The following is a 15,233-nucleotide window of genomic DNA, read 5'->3' as shown; positions in this document are numbered from 1 at the left end:
GAGATAAGATTAATATGAAAACTCTGTCAAAACTTTTCATTACGAATCAAAGATAAGATCTTTCATTTCAAAGAAAAACAATGAAACACCAACAATAAAGTGCATTCATTTACACTGACAATAACACATCGATGCGAGATAATAAACACATGAACGTGCAAAAACAATTGAAACTTATGCGAAATACGAAAAAGGCAATGTAAAGACACCGACCGACCGGAATTCCGCATAATCGTGTAAATCTAATGAACCCTTGCCAAATTTCAACCAAAAACGATTGACTGCACGAAATTATTAGAATTGTTGACACTTGACCTATTTTGGGTGGGTCTGTTCGGGATTTTCGATTTAGGGATTGTATTTTCGAGGACTGGAAAGTTTTGGGTTCTATCCCACGTGTCTGGAACCGAAGTTTGTTCGAGTTCGAGAGAGAAAAGAGGCTCGCTACGTGTCGACGAGCGCGCCTTTTCACCACACCACGTGACCACCAGGTATAAGACGCCGTAGACACGGCCGCCGCGCACAGTTGCCCCTAGTGTCACACCTTAACAACATCGTTAATAGATAATTCGCGATGTATTCGAGACAGTGCTTAGTGATTTTGGCCCTCTTCGGAGCTGGTGAGTACCTCTGTCTACCCATCAATTTCATACCATCTCCGTTTTCAGACTGAAAAACGCGCGCTTTGCATGGATCCGCGTGTGTGTGAAGTGTATAAGATATACCATTTTTTTCGTCTATAGTAGTAAATTCAAAGAACAAAGTGAAATTTTCTTTATTTCATACGTGAGCATTTGACTTGAGATCGAATTGTACTGTGTGAAGAATCGAAGTGCGCTTTTTGATATGCGTCTTTTATATTGAGGATTTCGTTTCGAGATTTCCTTTCTCCGTTTTTTGTTAATTGAATGGGTTGTATAAAAAATATCCGTATCGAATTTAAGCATTATCTTGATTTAACCCACATCTATTGAAAGAAAAGTGTGTGTCGCATTTTATTCTCACTGGTGGGTTTTTGTTTTACCCGCGCGTCGATGTCTCTTTGGGCTATTTTTCACCGTACATTGTTTTCGACGAGCGTTGAACTTTACACGCAAACAAATTTACTTTTCACATTTTTTTGCATATTTGTCGCGCAAAAAGTTGACAGTAGTAGAAAGTATCTGGAAAATATGAAAAAAATTACATTCTTAACGGAGATATTTGATTATTTTTAATGGAAGGTCTCGTACAATTATTTACAAATACGAACAATAATGTCCTTATTTAATGCAAATATCAGTCAATGTCTTTGTAATGAAAAGTGGGTATATTTCGCTTTCTCTCGTGATGAATTATCCGCTCTTTAAAGCCGACACGCAAAGTCCAAAGACATTCTAGTATTTTGTTTGTAGATTTCACGCACAATTGGTTCAGTTTGTTTGTAAACACGCTGTTTTACGATTTTCACACTGAAAACAATCAGCGCGTAAACGGATAATTACCATTGAGCTGGTACTCGTTTCCAACGAAAGATCGGCCTGTTGCTCTCCTTTTTTTAACGATCACACTTTTCCCCCGTTTTGCGGCTGTAACGTGTAGAAATTTACGGTCGGTTTGAAACTGGACTTTCTCTGACTTGTATTTGCCGCAGATTATTGATTCGGTGTTAATCACTCTGCACTGAATTTGTCCCTTCAACCCGGAGCTGGCGTTTCATGGCCAACAGCTTCTTGCATTCGTTGAAAAAAAAATGAGTTGAACTCATCAAAGTCATTCGTAGAAGTTGTTTGAAGTTTTTGCGCGTCTGCAGACATGATCGATTTTAATTTTGAATATTATTAACGATGCATGCAAACGAAGAAACGTGGACCGGGACACGAACGGCGACTTCCTGTTCGGTCCAAAAACATTGAACCGTTAGTTTTTGCGCATTGGGAATGCACCGATGGCCGTGACAGTTTTTCGAACTGGAAACGTGCTTTGATTGAAAATCCGAAATTTTTCACGAATTCTTTTCACCTGTCGACGCCACGACTATTATTATCATTATTTTATTTTATTTTTATGGTGCCCTTATGCAATCGTTGGTTATGATACTGGTTTTCTTTGACTGCGTTTACCGTATATATATTTACAGGAAATGTAGCGCGCGGCACGCGGAAGTTATTCTTTTTTTACAGTCAAATATTATAAATTCAATTACAACCAATGTAGCTAGCTGCCGTTGCGTGTCTTTTTTTATCAATCGACACTTTCGTATCACATTGATAGACATACACAATTAAAATATAAATATGTATTATTACAATACCAAAGCGACATAATTAAAAAAAAATATATAAATAATACCTCAACACATATTTGTATCATTTTGAATAAAAATATAGTCAAACATGTACGGATTGAAGTAATTGATAGAATGTGATTTTTATTATAATATAAATGAAGAATTATTTTAAGATTTTATAATGAAAAATATGGAATTTGAATGTAATTGTAACCAGTTTTTGTGTACCTTCTATTAAAATTTTGGACTTTTTCAAATATTTTTCCTCAGATTGACCTTGTATATTAAATATGTAGGTACGTGCAAGAATTTTCCTATACATTTTCGGAAATAATTTCAAACGACGAAAAATATTTCTCATTGAGTTTATTCACAGAAAAACTACCGACAAAAAAATCCACATAAGAAAGCATTCTAAGCATAACAAAAACGTATGCAAATCAAGTGTGACATGTGCGTACGTTATGCCATACGAATATTAAACGAGCATTAGACATATTTTCTTGTTTGGATACTTTTTAAATATTCAAACAGCGTTCAAAGGACGAAATCAGGCGTGGCCAATTCGCCTCTTCCCAACACAAAACTCGTGTGTACATATGTATGTACACTTGCAAAGTGTCATATGCTAAATATTGACTCTTTCTTTCTAGACTTAGCTTGTGCAATGCTTCGAGCGGGGAAAAGCGTGATTTTACAATCGATGATGACATTGAAAGAGGCGAGCCATTGAGATCAGGTCATTTTCGCGGTAAAAGAAGTGCCTGGTGGCCCGTTTCTTCGACGGCCGCAACTTTCGTCGTCGTCAACGGTTTCGTAATGGTGTGACGACGACTTCGAAGCGGCCATTTCGTAAAATTCATTATATAAATGCTAATTATGGCCATATTCATCCACCCGGTCGAGCGTGATCGGGTTACAAAATCGGTCGCGCTTTCGATTCAAACGATTGATGATGATGGACGCATTATTGACACACCTAATCGTGTCTTTTAGATCCAATGTCAGATGAGGTTATTAAACCGCTCGAAATCATTTTAAACTCAATGTTGAGGTTCGGATTTCGGACTACTTTCGATTTATCGGATGTAACCTTCAAATCGACTTAAAATTTTTGATTTAATTCAGATCAAACCAAACTGATATGATACGTACAATAATAAAGTGTGTTTTTTTTCACTTTTTTATGATAAGTTCAATGATAAAATATTTAATTTTGATATATCAAGGTTATAAATAAGTATATATATAAATAATAAATATATAAATAAACTTTTGCAGTTTGAAGTTCGACTTTGGCATATATTACAGATTCATAATACTATTGGCTTTATAAACCATGCTTATATTATTAAATTTATATCACCATAAAATTTACGTTTTGAAATTCGCATTTACTTTACGTTATACTGCAGATGTACAAATACTATTATAATTCACATGTAGGAGGAATTTCATTACGAGTGTGTAATCCTTTTATTTATATTTAATATCTGATGTAATGAAAACTTTCAACGGATACACTTAAATATAATATTATGAACATTTTTCAATTTGAACGCGTGTCGACACCCGTTTCAAAATGAATCGTGCAATTTTGTAATAAAATTTAAATGTTTATATACACACACACACTCGCGTTAAGATAAATTTTATAAATACTGCAGTATATTTACACAATCCAATTTCTAAATACTGGGTTTCTTTTCGACTCGTTTGTGAAACGACGAAAATTCCACGAAAACTCTTACGAAAAAGAAGGCGACGATAAGAGAATATGTAGTTTAAATCATAAATAAGATACGGCCGTTTTTCACACACGCCAACTTTTCAAAAGTCATGTAATATTAAGTCACAGGTCAAGAGTCGTAATACTTGTATAATTCTCGCGATTTTCGGCAGCTTTTCATTAGCATTTATCATTGTTATTTTTTTTTCAAAATGAAATGTCATGCGCGCATAGCAAAGTAGAGAAATTGCGTGTCTGGTTTGTGTGAAACGAAAGTTGTCACAGTTTGTTTAATATTAAAATGACGGGTCGTCAGTATGTCGCAACAACCGCGTTTTGTTTTCTATGCAATATTATTGATTCCAAGGATATTAATCTAGCCAAATTGTTTCAAATCCAAAGACGAAATTGCAATTCAGAGCTGGTCATCTGTGACTCACAAACAAGTCGTACAAATGCGCAGTAGAGTTCTCGATGCAAAAAATTGTTGTCTACTCTTAGTTACTTTGAATACATAATATGTAGTCCTTTTTTATTTGTCCATACTGAGAATCATTTAAAAAGCATTCAAGTCCTATTGAAGCTCGGATCAATCAATTCGCCATCATAAACAGAGCCGGATTCGTCATTTTACATTCTATAAAAGCTAATACCGATCAGTTAATCGATAATACGAATGAAGTCCAATTACGTGTGAATTTTGGATACCCTCAATATAGTACATCAACCCCAACAAACATAGTTTGAAGTATGTCTCCGGTAGAAGCTATAAGATGGTCTACAGAAAAAATTTCATACCTAATCATTCAATCGCATGATTCTATCTGCTTCCGTATAATATTTAGCTTTTTTTGATGCTTCGATTCAATACACTGCAGAATTGAAGAGTTTAAAAATGTAAGCCTTGGCTTATAGTAAGTTAAAATTTACATTAATTCTAGATTATTTGAGTACAAAACTAAAACGATACGCCGAAAAGAAATATTTACAAAATAATATTTTTATTATAATTTTATTTCAACATTACTAATATGCTACTACTTACTACTTCTTACAACTAAGTAAGTTTAGAAATTAACTCCAACAGCTGAACTTTTGATATTTTAAATTACTTCAAATAAAAGTTAAATACAGATACTATAATTCACAATTCAGTGAAAAAATCATCAAGGATTTATTTTTATCTGTAAATTGTACCGTTACTTTAAATAAATACTAAATATGTATGTATTTCCATGCATTAATAATATGATAAAGATTAAAATACATGACAAAATAAGGTAGAATAGCTAGCTAGCAAAAAAAATTGATATTAATTAAAATATGTGTGTATACATATACATTTTACATGACATCGATTAAATTTTCCCTATATTTTATAGCACTTTTTGATTACATATGTATGTATGTATGGCGTGAGAATTGATGCGGTTAATTTACCATTGGGCACGATGACCGATAATGGCATCGAGAATTTTTACCATATATATTTCCCCGAGTAGTATTATCTCCGCTCTCAAGGCCACAAAACAATGGTGTTGTTATTGTAGACGTTTTCCAACCAGACGACACAGTTTCTAATCTCCGTACAAAATCTCCGCGTAACGCTTTTCACCGTACACCGGGGAAAACTCACCGATCCTACCCCATTGTTTCACAGACAAACGGCAATTAATCCGCCAGAGAAGCGTGTCTTCTAACTATGAGCTAATATTGTTATAATGCGATATTAAATCCAAGAGAAAAACGCGACACACGTGAGTTATTTCCCACGTGGGTGCCGATTCGAGAATTTCGAATGCGCGTGTGTGATATAAATGGCTCGCTTGAAACGGGCACACCTCGTAGAAATCGTCCCATCTGGACCACATCAAACTAGTTTAAAAGTTTACATAATGGTTTAAACTGTTTAGGAATGTTATACGTAACTTCGTTTTGTACTAGCGTTTGTATTATGTTATATATTGCTCCGTATATAAATTAAAAATGTGATACCCATTCTCGTATACTTACATATGTAATTTGCCTGTCATTCTTAAGTGTACTAAAGTAGTCGTTCTTGTTTTATTTATTACAATTAGGTTGTGAATTAGACAAATATTTCTCGGAATTCATATTTAAGTGCAGCGTTAAGCTGTAATTATTATTTAAAGATTTGTATTTTAATACGGGATTTATTTTATTCATTTATTAATTTGACTGCTGCAAGGTTTATATGCTAGTTTTAGCTCTCAGATATTTGAACATGTACTCATAATGAAAGAATACACTGATCCTTTACATATTGTTTATTTCTTAGAATGATATCATATGTTATACACAGTTTGAAATTTAATACCAATCGTCTCAAAACTAGTGATTATCGACAAGGAAACGATCTACGATTACAAATAATCACACATAATAAATGCAAAAGGTTGCAAACGTGTTGAGCTGAAATCGTGCAGCCTTGACATTTTCCGAATTTCACAGTTTCCGCACATATAAAAATGAAACGGACAGATTTCAACCAAAAATCAAATAGAAATTAAACCTATTACGCAAAAAGTGTCGTTATTTTCATTTCCCTCGTAAGAGAGAAAGTCATGGTACAATTTTGTGGTTTGACGATTCAATTTCAGATTCACGAAAGCTCGAAAGGCCGTGACGAAACGTTCGAATTAAACCCGGTAAAAACTTCCCAGAACTTCCTAGATATGATAATAACATCCGCATTGCACCTTAGATGTACCTTCATAGACAGAAAGTTGATTGCCCAACGCATTTAATACAAAGATTCACTCAAGAAAGCTCTGCATAATACATAGATACATACATGAGGCACTCGGTTTGACATGAGTTTGATTGATTGATTGATTTTCATGACACGTCTTCGTACCTATTGATCATGTCGATGATGGTTGTCGAGCCGATTTCGTCACCGGTTCGACAATGGACACCATTATTGTATAATGCGTTTTGTAAACAGACATAACCGTTGTTGCGATAGTTCACGCGTCTCGATATTAAACGAGCGACACGTTCCTAATGAAGATAGTAAACATTCAGAGAGAAACCGGATAGAAAGTATGCGAGATGCGCGAAAAAAAATCCAGTTAAAATAGTTGACAAATTATCGCGCTAAAAACATGTGTAATGTGATACAACACCGGGCTGGCCTATTAGGTAATGGTGTTATGAAGCTTTCAATACTCGAAAATTTACCTAATATTCCAATTGATTGCATAGAGTAGACCTACTTACCCACTATACAAGTCAAGATCAGGTTTTCTTTAATGGTGCATAAGAAGTTTAATTAAGTTTAAAACACATAAAAATTAACGTAGCGGTATACTTGATCAATGAAACTTTCATCGCTCACATTGAAATGTGCAACATCATTTAAAACTCATTTCAATTAATTAATATTATTTAGAAACTTGCATTTACACTTTATAGATCAATAAAATGGCATTAATTTAACTACGCTTTGAAAATATTACGTTTTACATGTAGCTAAATACCAATTAGAATCGTAGTCGGAATATATTGAACGTATTTAATTTAATTTTTATAAAGTTTAACAATGCATATTACATTTTATAATACATCATATCTTTGCCTTTTCACTGTATTTAATTCATATTTTTATTGCATTCTATTTAAGCACTACAATTTTTTTTATCAAAACGGTGCAAATTCGTATTAAGACTTTTATATTCTGTCAATTCGTGTTATATATGTATGTATGTAGATATACATCACTATAATAAAAAGTTTATATATAAATACATCATATTTTTATGATTGATTGTACTCAACTGCTGCATATTGTTTCGCTCGAGGCATGAGGGAATGAAAGTTCCATTTTCATATAAGAAAAGTAATAATCTTCACGATGCATAAAAAACGATAACGATCGATAAACGTCGAGAAAAGTTATACTGTTCCAAACACACCTCCTATACAGATCTGTAACGAATTTCTCCATAGTTACTATCATAAGAAATGATTTCCATATAGTCGCGAAAGTGAAACGACATCGATTCATATAATGTATGCATGCCTAGTATGTAAGTACACACCTAGGCATTATTAAGAGTGCGTTAATTCGACGCTGTTTTGCTTTCTATTGACATTACATTAGTCGGTATTATTTATTGGGCCTAATCTGGTGAAACTGGACCTGGTTGACTGGACCACGCCTCGTCCAGTATCAGTGTTCAGTTGTACCCACGCAACTGGAATGTTTCGTCGTTCCGTTATCGAAATATTGTTGTTACGTCTTGGACCGATTGTATAATGTCACACACGCCAATTACAACACTATTACATTAATTATGTGATTATTTTTTAAAGTATTTTATGTATAGTGTATGCAAATGGATTCGTTGTTGCTTTCTTGTCGTTATTTTTAGCACTAATTGCAGACGTATTTGCGTATTGTTTCGTAATATAATAATCCAATTTGCACAACTGGATATAGACGTTTCAAATTGGAAGAAATTTGACTTTATGATGATATTATACATACTCAAAATTTAAATAAAATACATAATCTTCATATTGCTTAGCATAAAGAAAGGTTTACGATTCTAATTTATGCATTTGAGACTGTTTTATGAGACATAATCAACGTATAAGCAGACAGAAAATTATTTTTAAAAAGGATTTAAAGACTTTTATTGTTGTTTTCTTTCTTATTTTTTATTTGAATCTTGAAAGCAATGAGAATTTTAGTTTTTAAATGCATTTTATTATTACTAAATTATGTTCACAATACATCTTATATATATATTTTAATAGCTACTGATCTACTGATCATTTTCTATTTTACAATTTTAATTTAATTTTGTTAGTAATCATAGTATTATATTATTCTTATAATGTTAATGTACAGACAGCATAATAGGAAAAAGTGCTCAAAAACCTATTTAAAATTCTTATAAATGCTCATAATACATCTAATACATAATATTAGGAAGCAATGAGATACTGATAGTGTCTTTCTTAAAATTCATCCTTAAAATGACAGTAAAAATTAAATGAGAAGCAAAATAAAATAACGATTCACACTTGAAATCTAGTATCATATTACAAAATGATTTTTTATTTAAATATTTATCGAATGGAAATTAGCCTGTATATATATGAGTATAGTACTCAAAAGTAGTATAATAAATAGTGATACTTAAAAGCGTATTTTAACAACTACTAAGACATCAACATGTCCTTTAGATTTAGTCAATAAAAACGAAGACAAAATGTAAAACAAAATTACGCAATCCAAGAATAATAATGAATCGCCATTCCAATGGCTCGTTCACATCTTGATATTTTCCTAATAAAATGTCAAACGACAAACAAGCAGAGTATGACGAATGTCATATATAATAGATATGTGACATTGTCGCACTCGTACTTGATTTTGTACGGTCGTTTAAAAGTTTATACCGTTACGCACTTTACGTAAAGATTTCACAACACCAACATCCGACAAATTGCGTAGGATATTATTATCACATTACGCTTTTTTCGACACGGCAAGAAAGCAGGGACCGCTAAATATGTAAAGAGACAAACACAGCCTCCGGTCAAACATCGAAAGTGAAATTTTTGGGTGTGGCATACGAGACGGCAGGTGAAAATGAAAAGCGTTCGTGCGAAATGTGCGTGGAAGTGTGCCGGCCGCAATTATCAATAAACGTAATACATTATTCAACAAGAGTTAACATTTGAATATGTGGGCCGAGCGGGCATAATCCTGACCGAAAATAAATACATTATATATAGTATATATGTTGATATATAATATAATAAAATGAAAATGGAAAAAATGAACGAACGGCAAAACCTGTTTCGTTGTCGTATGACTTTCATTTTCCTTATTCCGCTAACAACCGCTTTACAACAGTACGTTCGATTTCTTGTGTGTGGCCTTCGTTCGGTTTCTTGTCAAGGTAAATTATACCGAAAAAAATATGAAACAACGACAAATATTTAACATAATTTTACAAAGGCGTTCGTCGAAGAATTTTTATCGTTGTAATATGTTGATTGGCTAATTTACAGTCGATTTTGCCGACTACCAGACATGTACAATATATAATGTAATGCAATTTTTGTACCTGAGTACTTATCAATATATATATAATTTATAAATCACAAAAAAATGTATTTAATATACGTGAATATCCAATCCAACAACATCAAAATGTAATAATATATGACTGTTTCATATACATACTTAAAAAATGCAGATTAAGAATTTTACTATAATTAACATTTAATTGAATTGTAAAAATTATTTGTGCTATTTTAAATACACGCAGTAATTTTTTGAATCATTTAAATACATTTTAATATAGCTTATATCCTTGAATTTTATTTATTTAAAATTCAGATTTTTATTGTGTTCTCTTTTGATTTTATAATTTTATAAATCAAACTGATGCAATGTTTTTATTTTTTTTTACAAATAATTCATTAAATTTTTCAGTTTTGAATTAATAATATATCAAAATAGCATAATTAAATAATTCAAAATAAAACGATCTTTAGAATGAAAACATAATATTTTGAGATTTTCACTATTTTTTAAGTGAACGTATCGCATTATAAGATCGCTAAATTTTACTTTCAAAATGACTTTTGAAAAAAATGAAAGCTTCAGATATTTACGAACGAATCCAATTGTTGTCGTTTTGAGATTCACCGCATAAAATTTCACATTCACTTGTCCACTAGTGTTAAATGCCACACATGCTCATTGATATGATGAAAGTTTAAGTCCTGCGTTGAATAGATACAATCAATCGTTAAATTCGCCTTATAGGATTTCATATTCGACATACTTATTTTCATTATATATTGAAAGTTTTACAATTGAATAACAATTAAAATTTTCTCTTCACAGCTTTCGCACAGGAAAGCTTCAAGTGCCCGGATGACTTTGGATTCTACCCCCATCACACGAGCTGTGATAAATACTGGAAGTGTGACAACAATGCCGCCGAATTAAAGACCTGCGGCAATGGATTGGCTTTCGATGCCGGAGATTCCAAATTCCTCACAGAGAACTGCGACTATCTTCACAACGTAGACTGCGGAGAGAGAACCCAACTCGGTATGTACTGACAATGTCGATTAAACCCACATATTTAATTGCCTGTAACCTCCTTTTACTCGGCAGTTCACTGACTCGACTAATCGACGACGCACTATTGACATATATTTTTTTATTAACTATTGCAGAACCTGCCATCGCCACCACTCACTGCACACGTCTTTATGGTATCTTCGCCGATGAAGCCAAATGCGACGTCTTCTGGAACTGCTGGAACGGTGAAGCTTCTCGTTACCAATGCTCTCCTGGACTTGCTTACGATCGCGAAGCTCGCGTCTGCATGTGGGCCGATCAAGTACCAGAATGCAAAAATGAAGGTAAATATTACTCTGTGTGGCATATAAATGTAACGACTTTTAAATCAAAAAAAAAATATTAATATAAATATGTATGTAGATATTAAATATCTATAATAATGTTATACTTTCCGTGAATAATTTAACTGTGAAGCATTTGAGATTTTGCTGCAGATTTTTTTATAAGAGTATTGCATCGATGAAGTTACTGTGCTCTCACTTTACAGTCATGATTTTAACGGGGAAGTGAAATGTTATAACCATAAAATGTGACTAATGTGTTTTGTAATGAAATTTTCAGAAGTTGCCAACGGATTCAACTGCCCAGCTGCCGGAGAAATTTCAAACGCTGGATCTTTCAGCCGTCACGCTCACCCAGAAGATTGCCGTAAATATTACGTCTGCTTAGAAGGAAGCGCACGAGAATATGGTTGCCCAATCGGAACCGTTTTCAAGATCGGAGACTCAGAAGGCAGTGGCAGCTGTGAAGATCCCGAAGATGTTCCCGGATGGTGAGCAAATAAACGCATATTTTATAATAAAATTTTCAAAAACTCGCTTATTTTCATAATTAACACTTTGGCTATAATCAAATAATAAAAAAAAAACACATACACCATATATATATGTACTCATCAACATTTTGTGAATGTGCACGATTAACAATTCTCTTTTCAAAGAACGACTAACACGATTTAACTTGTTACGGGTTTCACGCTTAACCACTCGTTCAAATTTCCGCTTCTTCAAAATTTTTCATATGAATTAAATACCATATTATATAACACAGAGAGTATGTAGGTTCGTTGAAATGTCAAGAAATTTATGTACAAGACGTTATGTCTAAAAATACTTTCCGAGTATTTTTTTTTCACTAGAAATACATAACTGTGAAGTTATCATCCGAATCGACATTAGCATCTGATCAATATGCAAAAAACAGGATACGAAAACGTGAATATGAAGAAATCACCCTGAATTTATAGCATTCTCTCAATTAAATAGTCCTTGACATTTGATGAATATGAGGAGTGCTAGTTTCAAGTTTTTAACAAATTTTAACATTTTATTGTTTCAATCAAACATTCAAGAACATCAGAGGTGTTTTCCGGCTATTGTTTAAACATTGGTATAAGAGTATAATATTGTGAATTAAAATTCATTAATATTTTCATTTTTATAAGAATTTAATGCGTTGTCAATAGCCTTGCTCTGAATTTGATGCGATTTACCTTCAAAACCATTTACTTTAATTTAATAAATTCAACGCACTTGTAATAGTTTGAAATGTCAACGTATGATTGCTCGCTTCACATTTGTTTACAACTAACACATCATTTCACTTCAACAATCCTTCGTTTTGGTGTCTATATATTATATATGGTTTCTAGTTGTTTCTATATTTAAATTATTCAAAGATGAATAAAAAAGTTCGTTGTTAATGAAAAAAATATGCACACCAAATCGAAACCTTGACAATATATATCAACAATAAAAGAAACGAAATAGTATAAATTTGATCGATTTAATTTCAATGTTTCGCTTTTCGATTGTATTTTGAACTTAAATTTGGTAGATTTGAATCTGAAATCGAATTTGGTCAGAGAAATATTGGAATTAGATTGTAAAACGCTTAAAAATAAAAAGAAAGTCTTTGACGGTGGGTTATTGCGGCCTTACAGCGAGGACTACTACGGAGATTTGGACCTGAAGGCTATCCGTAAGAGCGAGTTGTTGGCTGGACTCAACCAAGATGGAGCAAACAAACCCCAGTACAAGGCCTCCAAGCCCAGACCCCAAGCGAAGGCCTCCCAGGATTCGCAATAGACTTTATAATTAATTCGTATAGACGTTAAACAAAATAAAACACAAAACTATGTAACTTTGATATATATCTACATCTAATAACAAAAACGTCATTTACAAATCATAAAAAAATAATTTAAATAGAAAAAAGTGAGTGTCGTTGCGAAAAATACTCAAGTGCAAGCGTATATCGGGTTCCTTTTTGTGTTTGTTTTAAATTAAATTTTTTTTTCAACCCACATATCCTGAATATTTATTAAAATATAACCCTACACTAGACTGATACTGACGTATATAAAATATTCAATAATATCTAGCGTAAGCTGTTACAATTGAATCTTAAAAATACTCTTTATTTATAACAATATTAAATGTAAATAGAAATACCCAGAAAGATAAATTAAATACTCATGGGTTTCCCGCACGTATTTTAAATTACACAGCACTGTCTGTGTTCGATTTACAATACGTATGCAAAATCCGTCGCATTTTGTACATTCTTAGGTTAAAAAAATTAGTGTTACTGTCCGAAAGCCTGTAATATTACATGTACCTTCGAATTTAAAAGAAAAAATCATTTAAAAATAAAAAAATCTCATAAAATAAAATCGTCTCTTATTTGTGCTTACATCATGTGCAATATTTACACTTGAAGCTTTCAATGTTACACTCTATTTGACTTGTCTATTTATTACACACTTTTCCAAGCACTTTCTGTTCGCTGTGTCTCTTTATGCTACGAAATGAATATGTTTATATATATATATACACATAGATAATTTAAAAACTACCCCAGACTGGTGTTTGGACTGTTTTAATTTGATAACAATGAGGTATATCTATACAACTTAATCAAATTATACTTTTGTACTCACACTTCTGTGGCATGTGACTGTGGAGGGGAAAATGAACTAAGTTCAAGTTAACAAAAATCAAATCAGAGGTGTGTATGACATTTTGACCACTTTCCTTCTATGTTTTATTTTATTTTTTATGTGTGTATGTAACATATTAATTAATTTACTTGAATTAACCATTGTTTTCTATATAAATAAGATATTTTAATATTTAAGAATCATTTTATTTTATTTTTTTGTATACATATGTATTTACATGTCTTCTTTGATTTGCATATATAGTGAAGATTATTACGGAGAAGTTGATCTTAAAGCTTTGAAGAAACTTGGATATAGAAAGTGAAGGAGGACGGGTTGACAGTTGCCAAAATACTGGAGGCTATCCCAGTCAAACAGTCTTTAATTAAGAATTTAATATAAGTTATATAAGTCTGTCAATATATTATTTTCATACGTAAAGTTGTTGGAATACACAACGAAAAGTTTTCAACAATAATTGAAACTTCCTCATACCTAATAATGTAATTATTTATTATTTTGTATTATTTTGTTTTGTTTTGTTTACACTCTTTAGCTTTACTGTATAACCAAAAATATCAAAGGTATTATATAGTACATAATATGTATGAATTAAAATATTTTCAGTGGATTTCTTTATATTATATATATGTATATGTACTTTTGTGTATACACAACGAGGACTTTGTAAATATATTTTTTTTATAAATACACTGTTTATTTATTTCTTATTCAAACATCAAAATGATTTAAATATTTTCACAAAAAGTATATAAAAGCCATGTAGGTATATATGTATGTAGAGGTATTTCTTCTTAGCTGAAATTATAAAAGAAATTTTAGTAAACCTTCACCCAATTTCAAAATTAAATCACAAAAGTATTTATTTGGAAAAAAAAACGAACCATTTAGCAATTTTTTCAGCAAGGCATTTTCTAGATTCAATATCGAAAGCCAACCCCACTGGGCAATTTACTATTTTATTATATCCATTAATATCGCAAACAGCCACTTTTGTACAGTCTCCGGACAATCTCTGTACAGAATGCAATTTACAAGGCACACTTGTATCGACTAGACCTGAAAAGTCATGAATTTATCAGTATGTAATATGCAAATAAAATCAATTCATATTCAGAATAAAAAAATAGTT

The 15,233-nt window shown here is 32.1% G+C and overlaps 1 protein-coding gene across 2 annotated transcripts; it reads left to right on the top strand.

Moving 5' to 3' along the window:
* Positions 1–472: 472 nt before the first annotated feature.
* Positions 473–14,814, top strand: Gasp (Chitin binding Peritrophin-A domain-containing protein Gasp). Of its 2 annotated transcripts, none has more exons than XM_077439377.1 (5): positions 473–620; positions 10,894–11,103; positions 11,232–11,420; positions 11,701–11,911; positions 13,082–13,802. In XM_077439377.1, the coding sequence occupies exons 1-5, from the start codon at positions 575–577 to the stop codon at positions 13,224–13,226; spliced, it is 801 nt and encodes a 266-aa protein (XP_077295503.1). In that variant the 5' UTR covers positions 473–574; the 3' UTR covers positions 13,227–13,802. The 2 variants fall into 2 exon arrangements, with proteins under 2 accessions (XP_077295503.1, XP_077295504.1); XM_077439378.1 differs by lacking the exon at positions 13,082–13,802 and adding an exon at positions 14,345–14,814 and having other exon boundaries at positions 521–620.
* Positions 14,815–15,233: the final 419 nt, after the last annotated feature.

Source organism: Arctopsyche grandis, chromosome 10, assembly GCF_051622035.1.
Source record: "Arctopsyche grandis isolate Sample6627 chromosome 10, ASM5162203v2, whole genome shotgun sequence".
Taxonomy (NCBI): Eukaryota; Metazoa; Arthropoda; class Insecta; order Trichoptera; family Hydropsychidae; genus Arctopsyche; species Arctopsyche grandis.
Note: the sequence above shows the minus strand (reverse complement) of the source record. Positions and strands in the feature narration are given on the sequence as shown.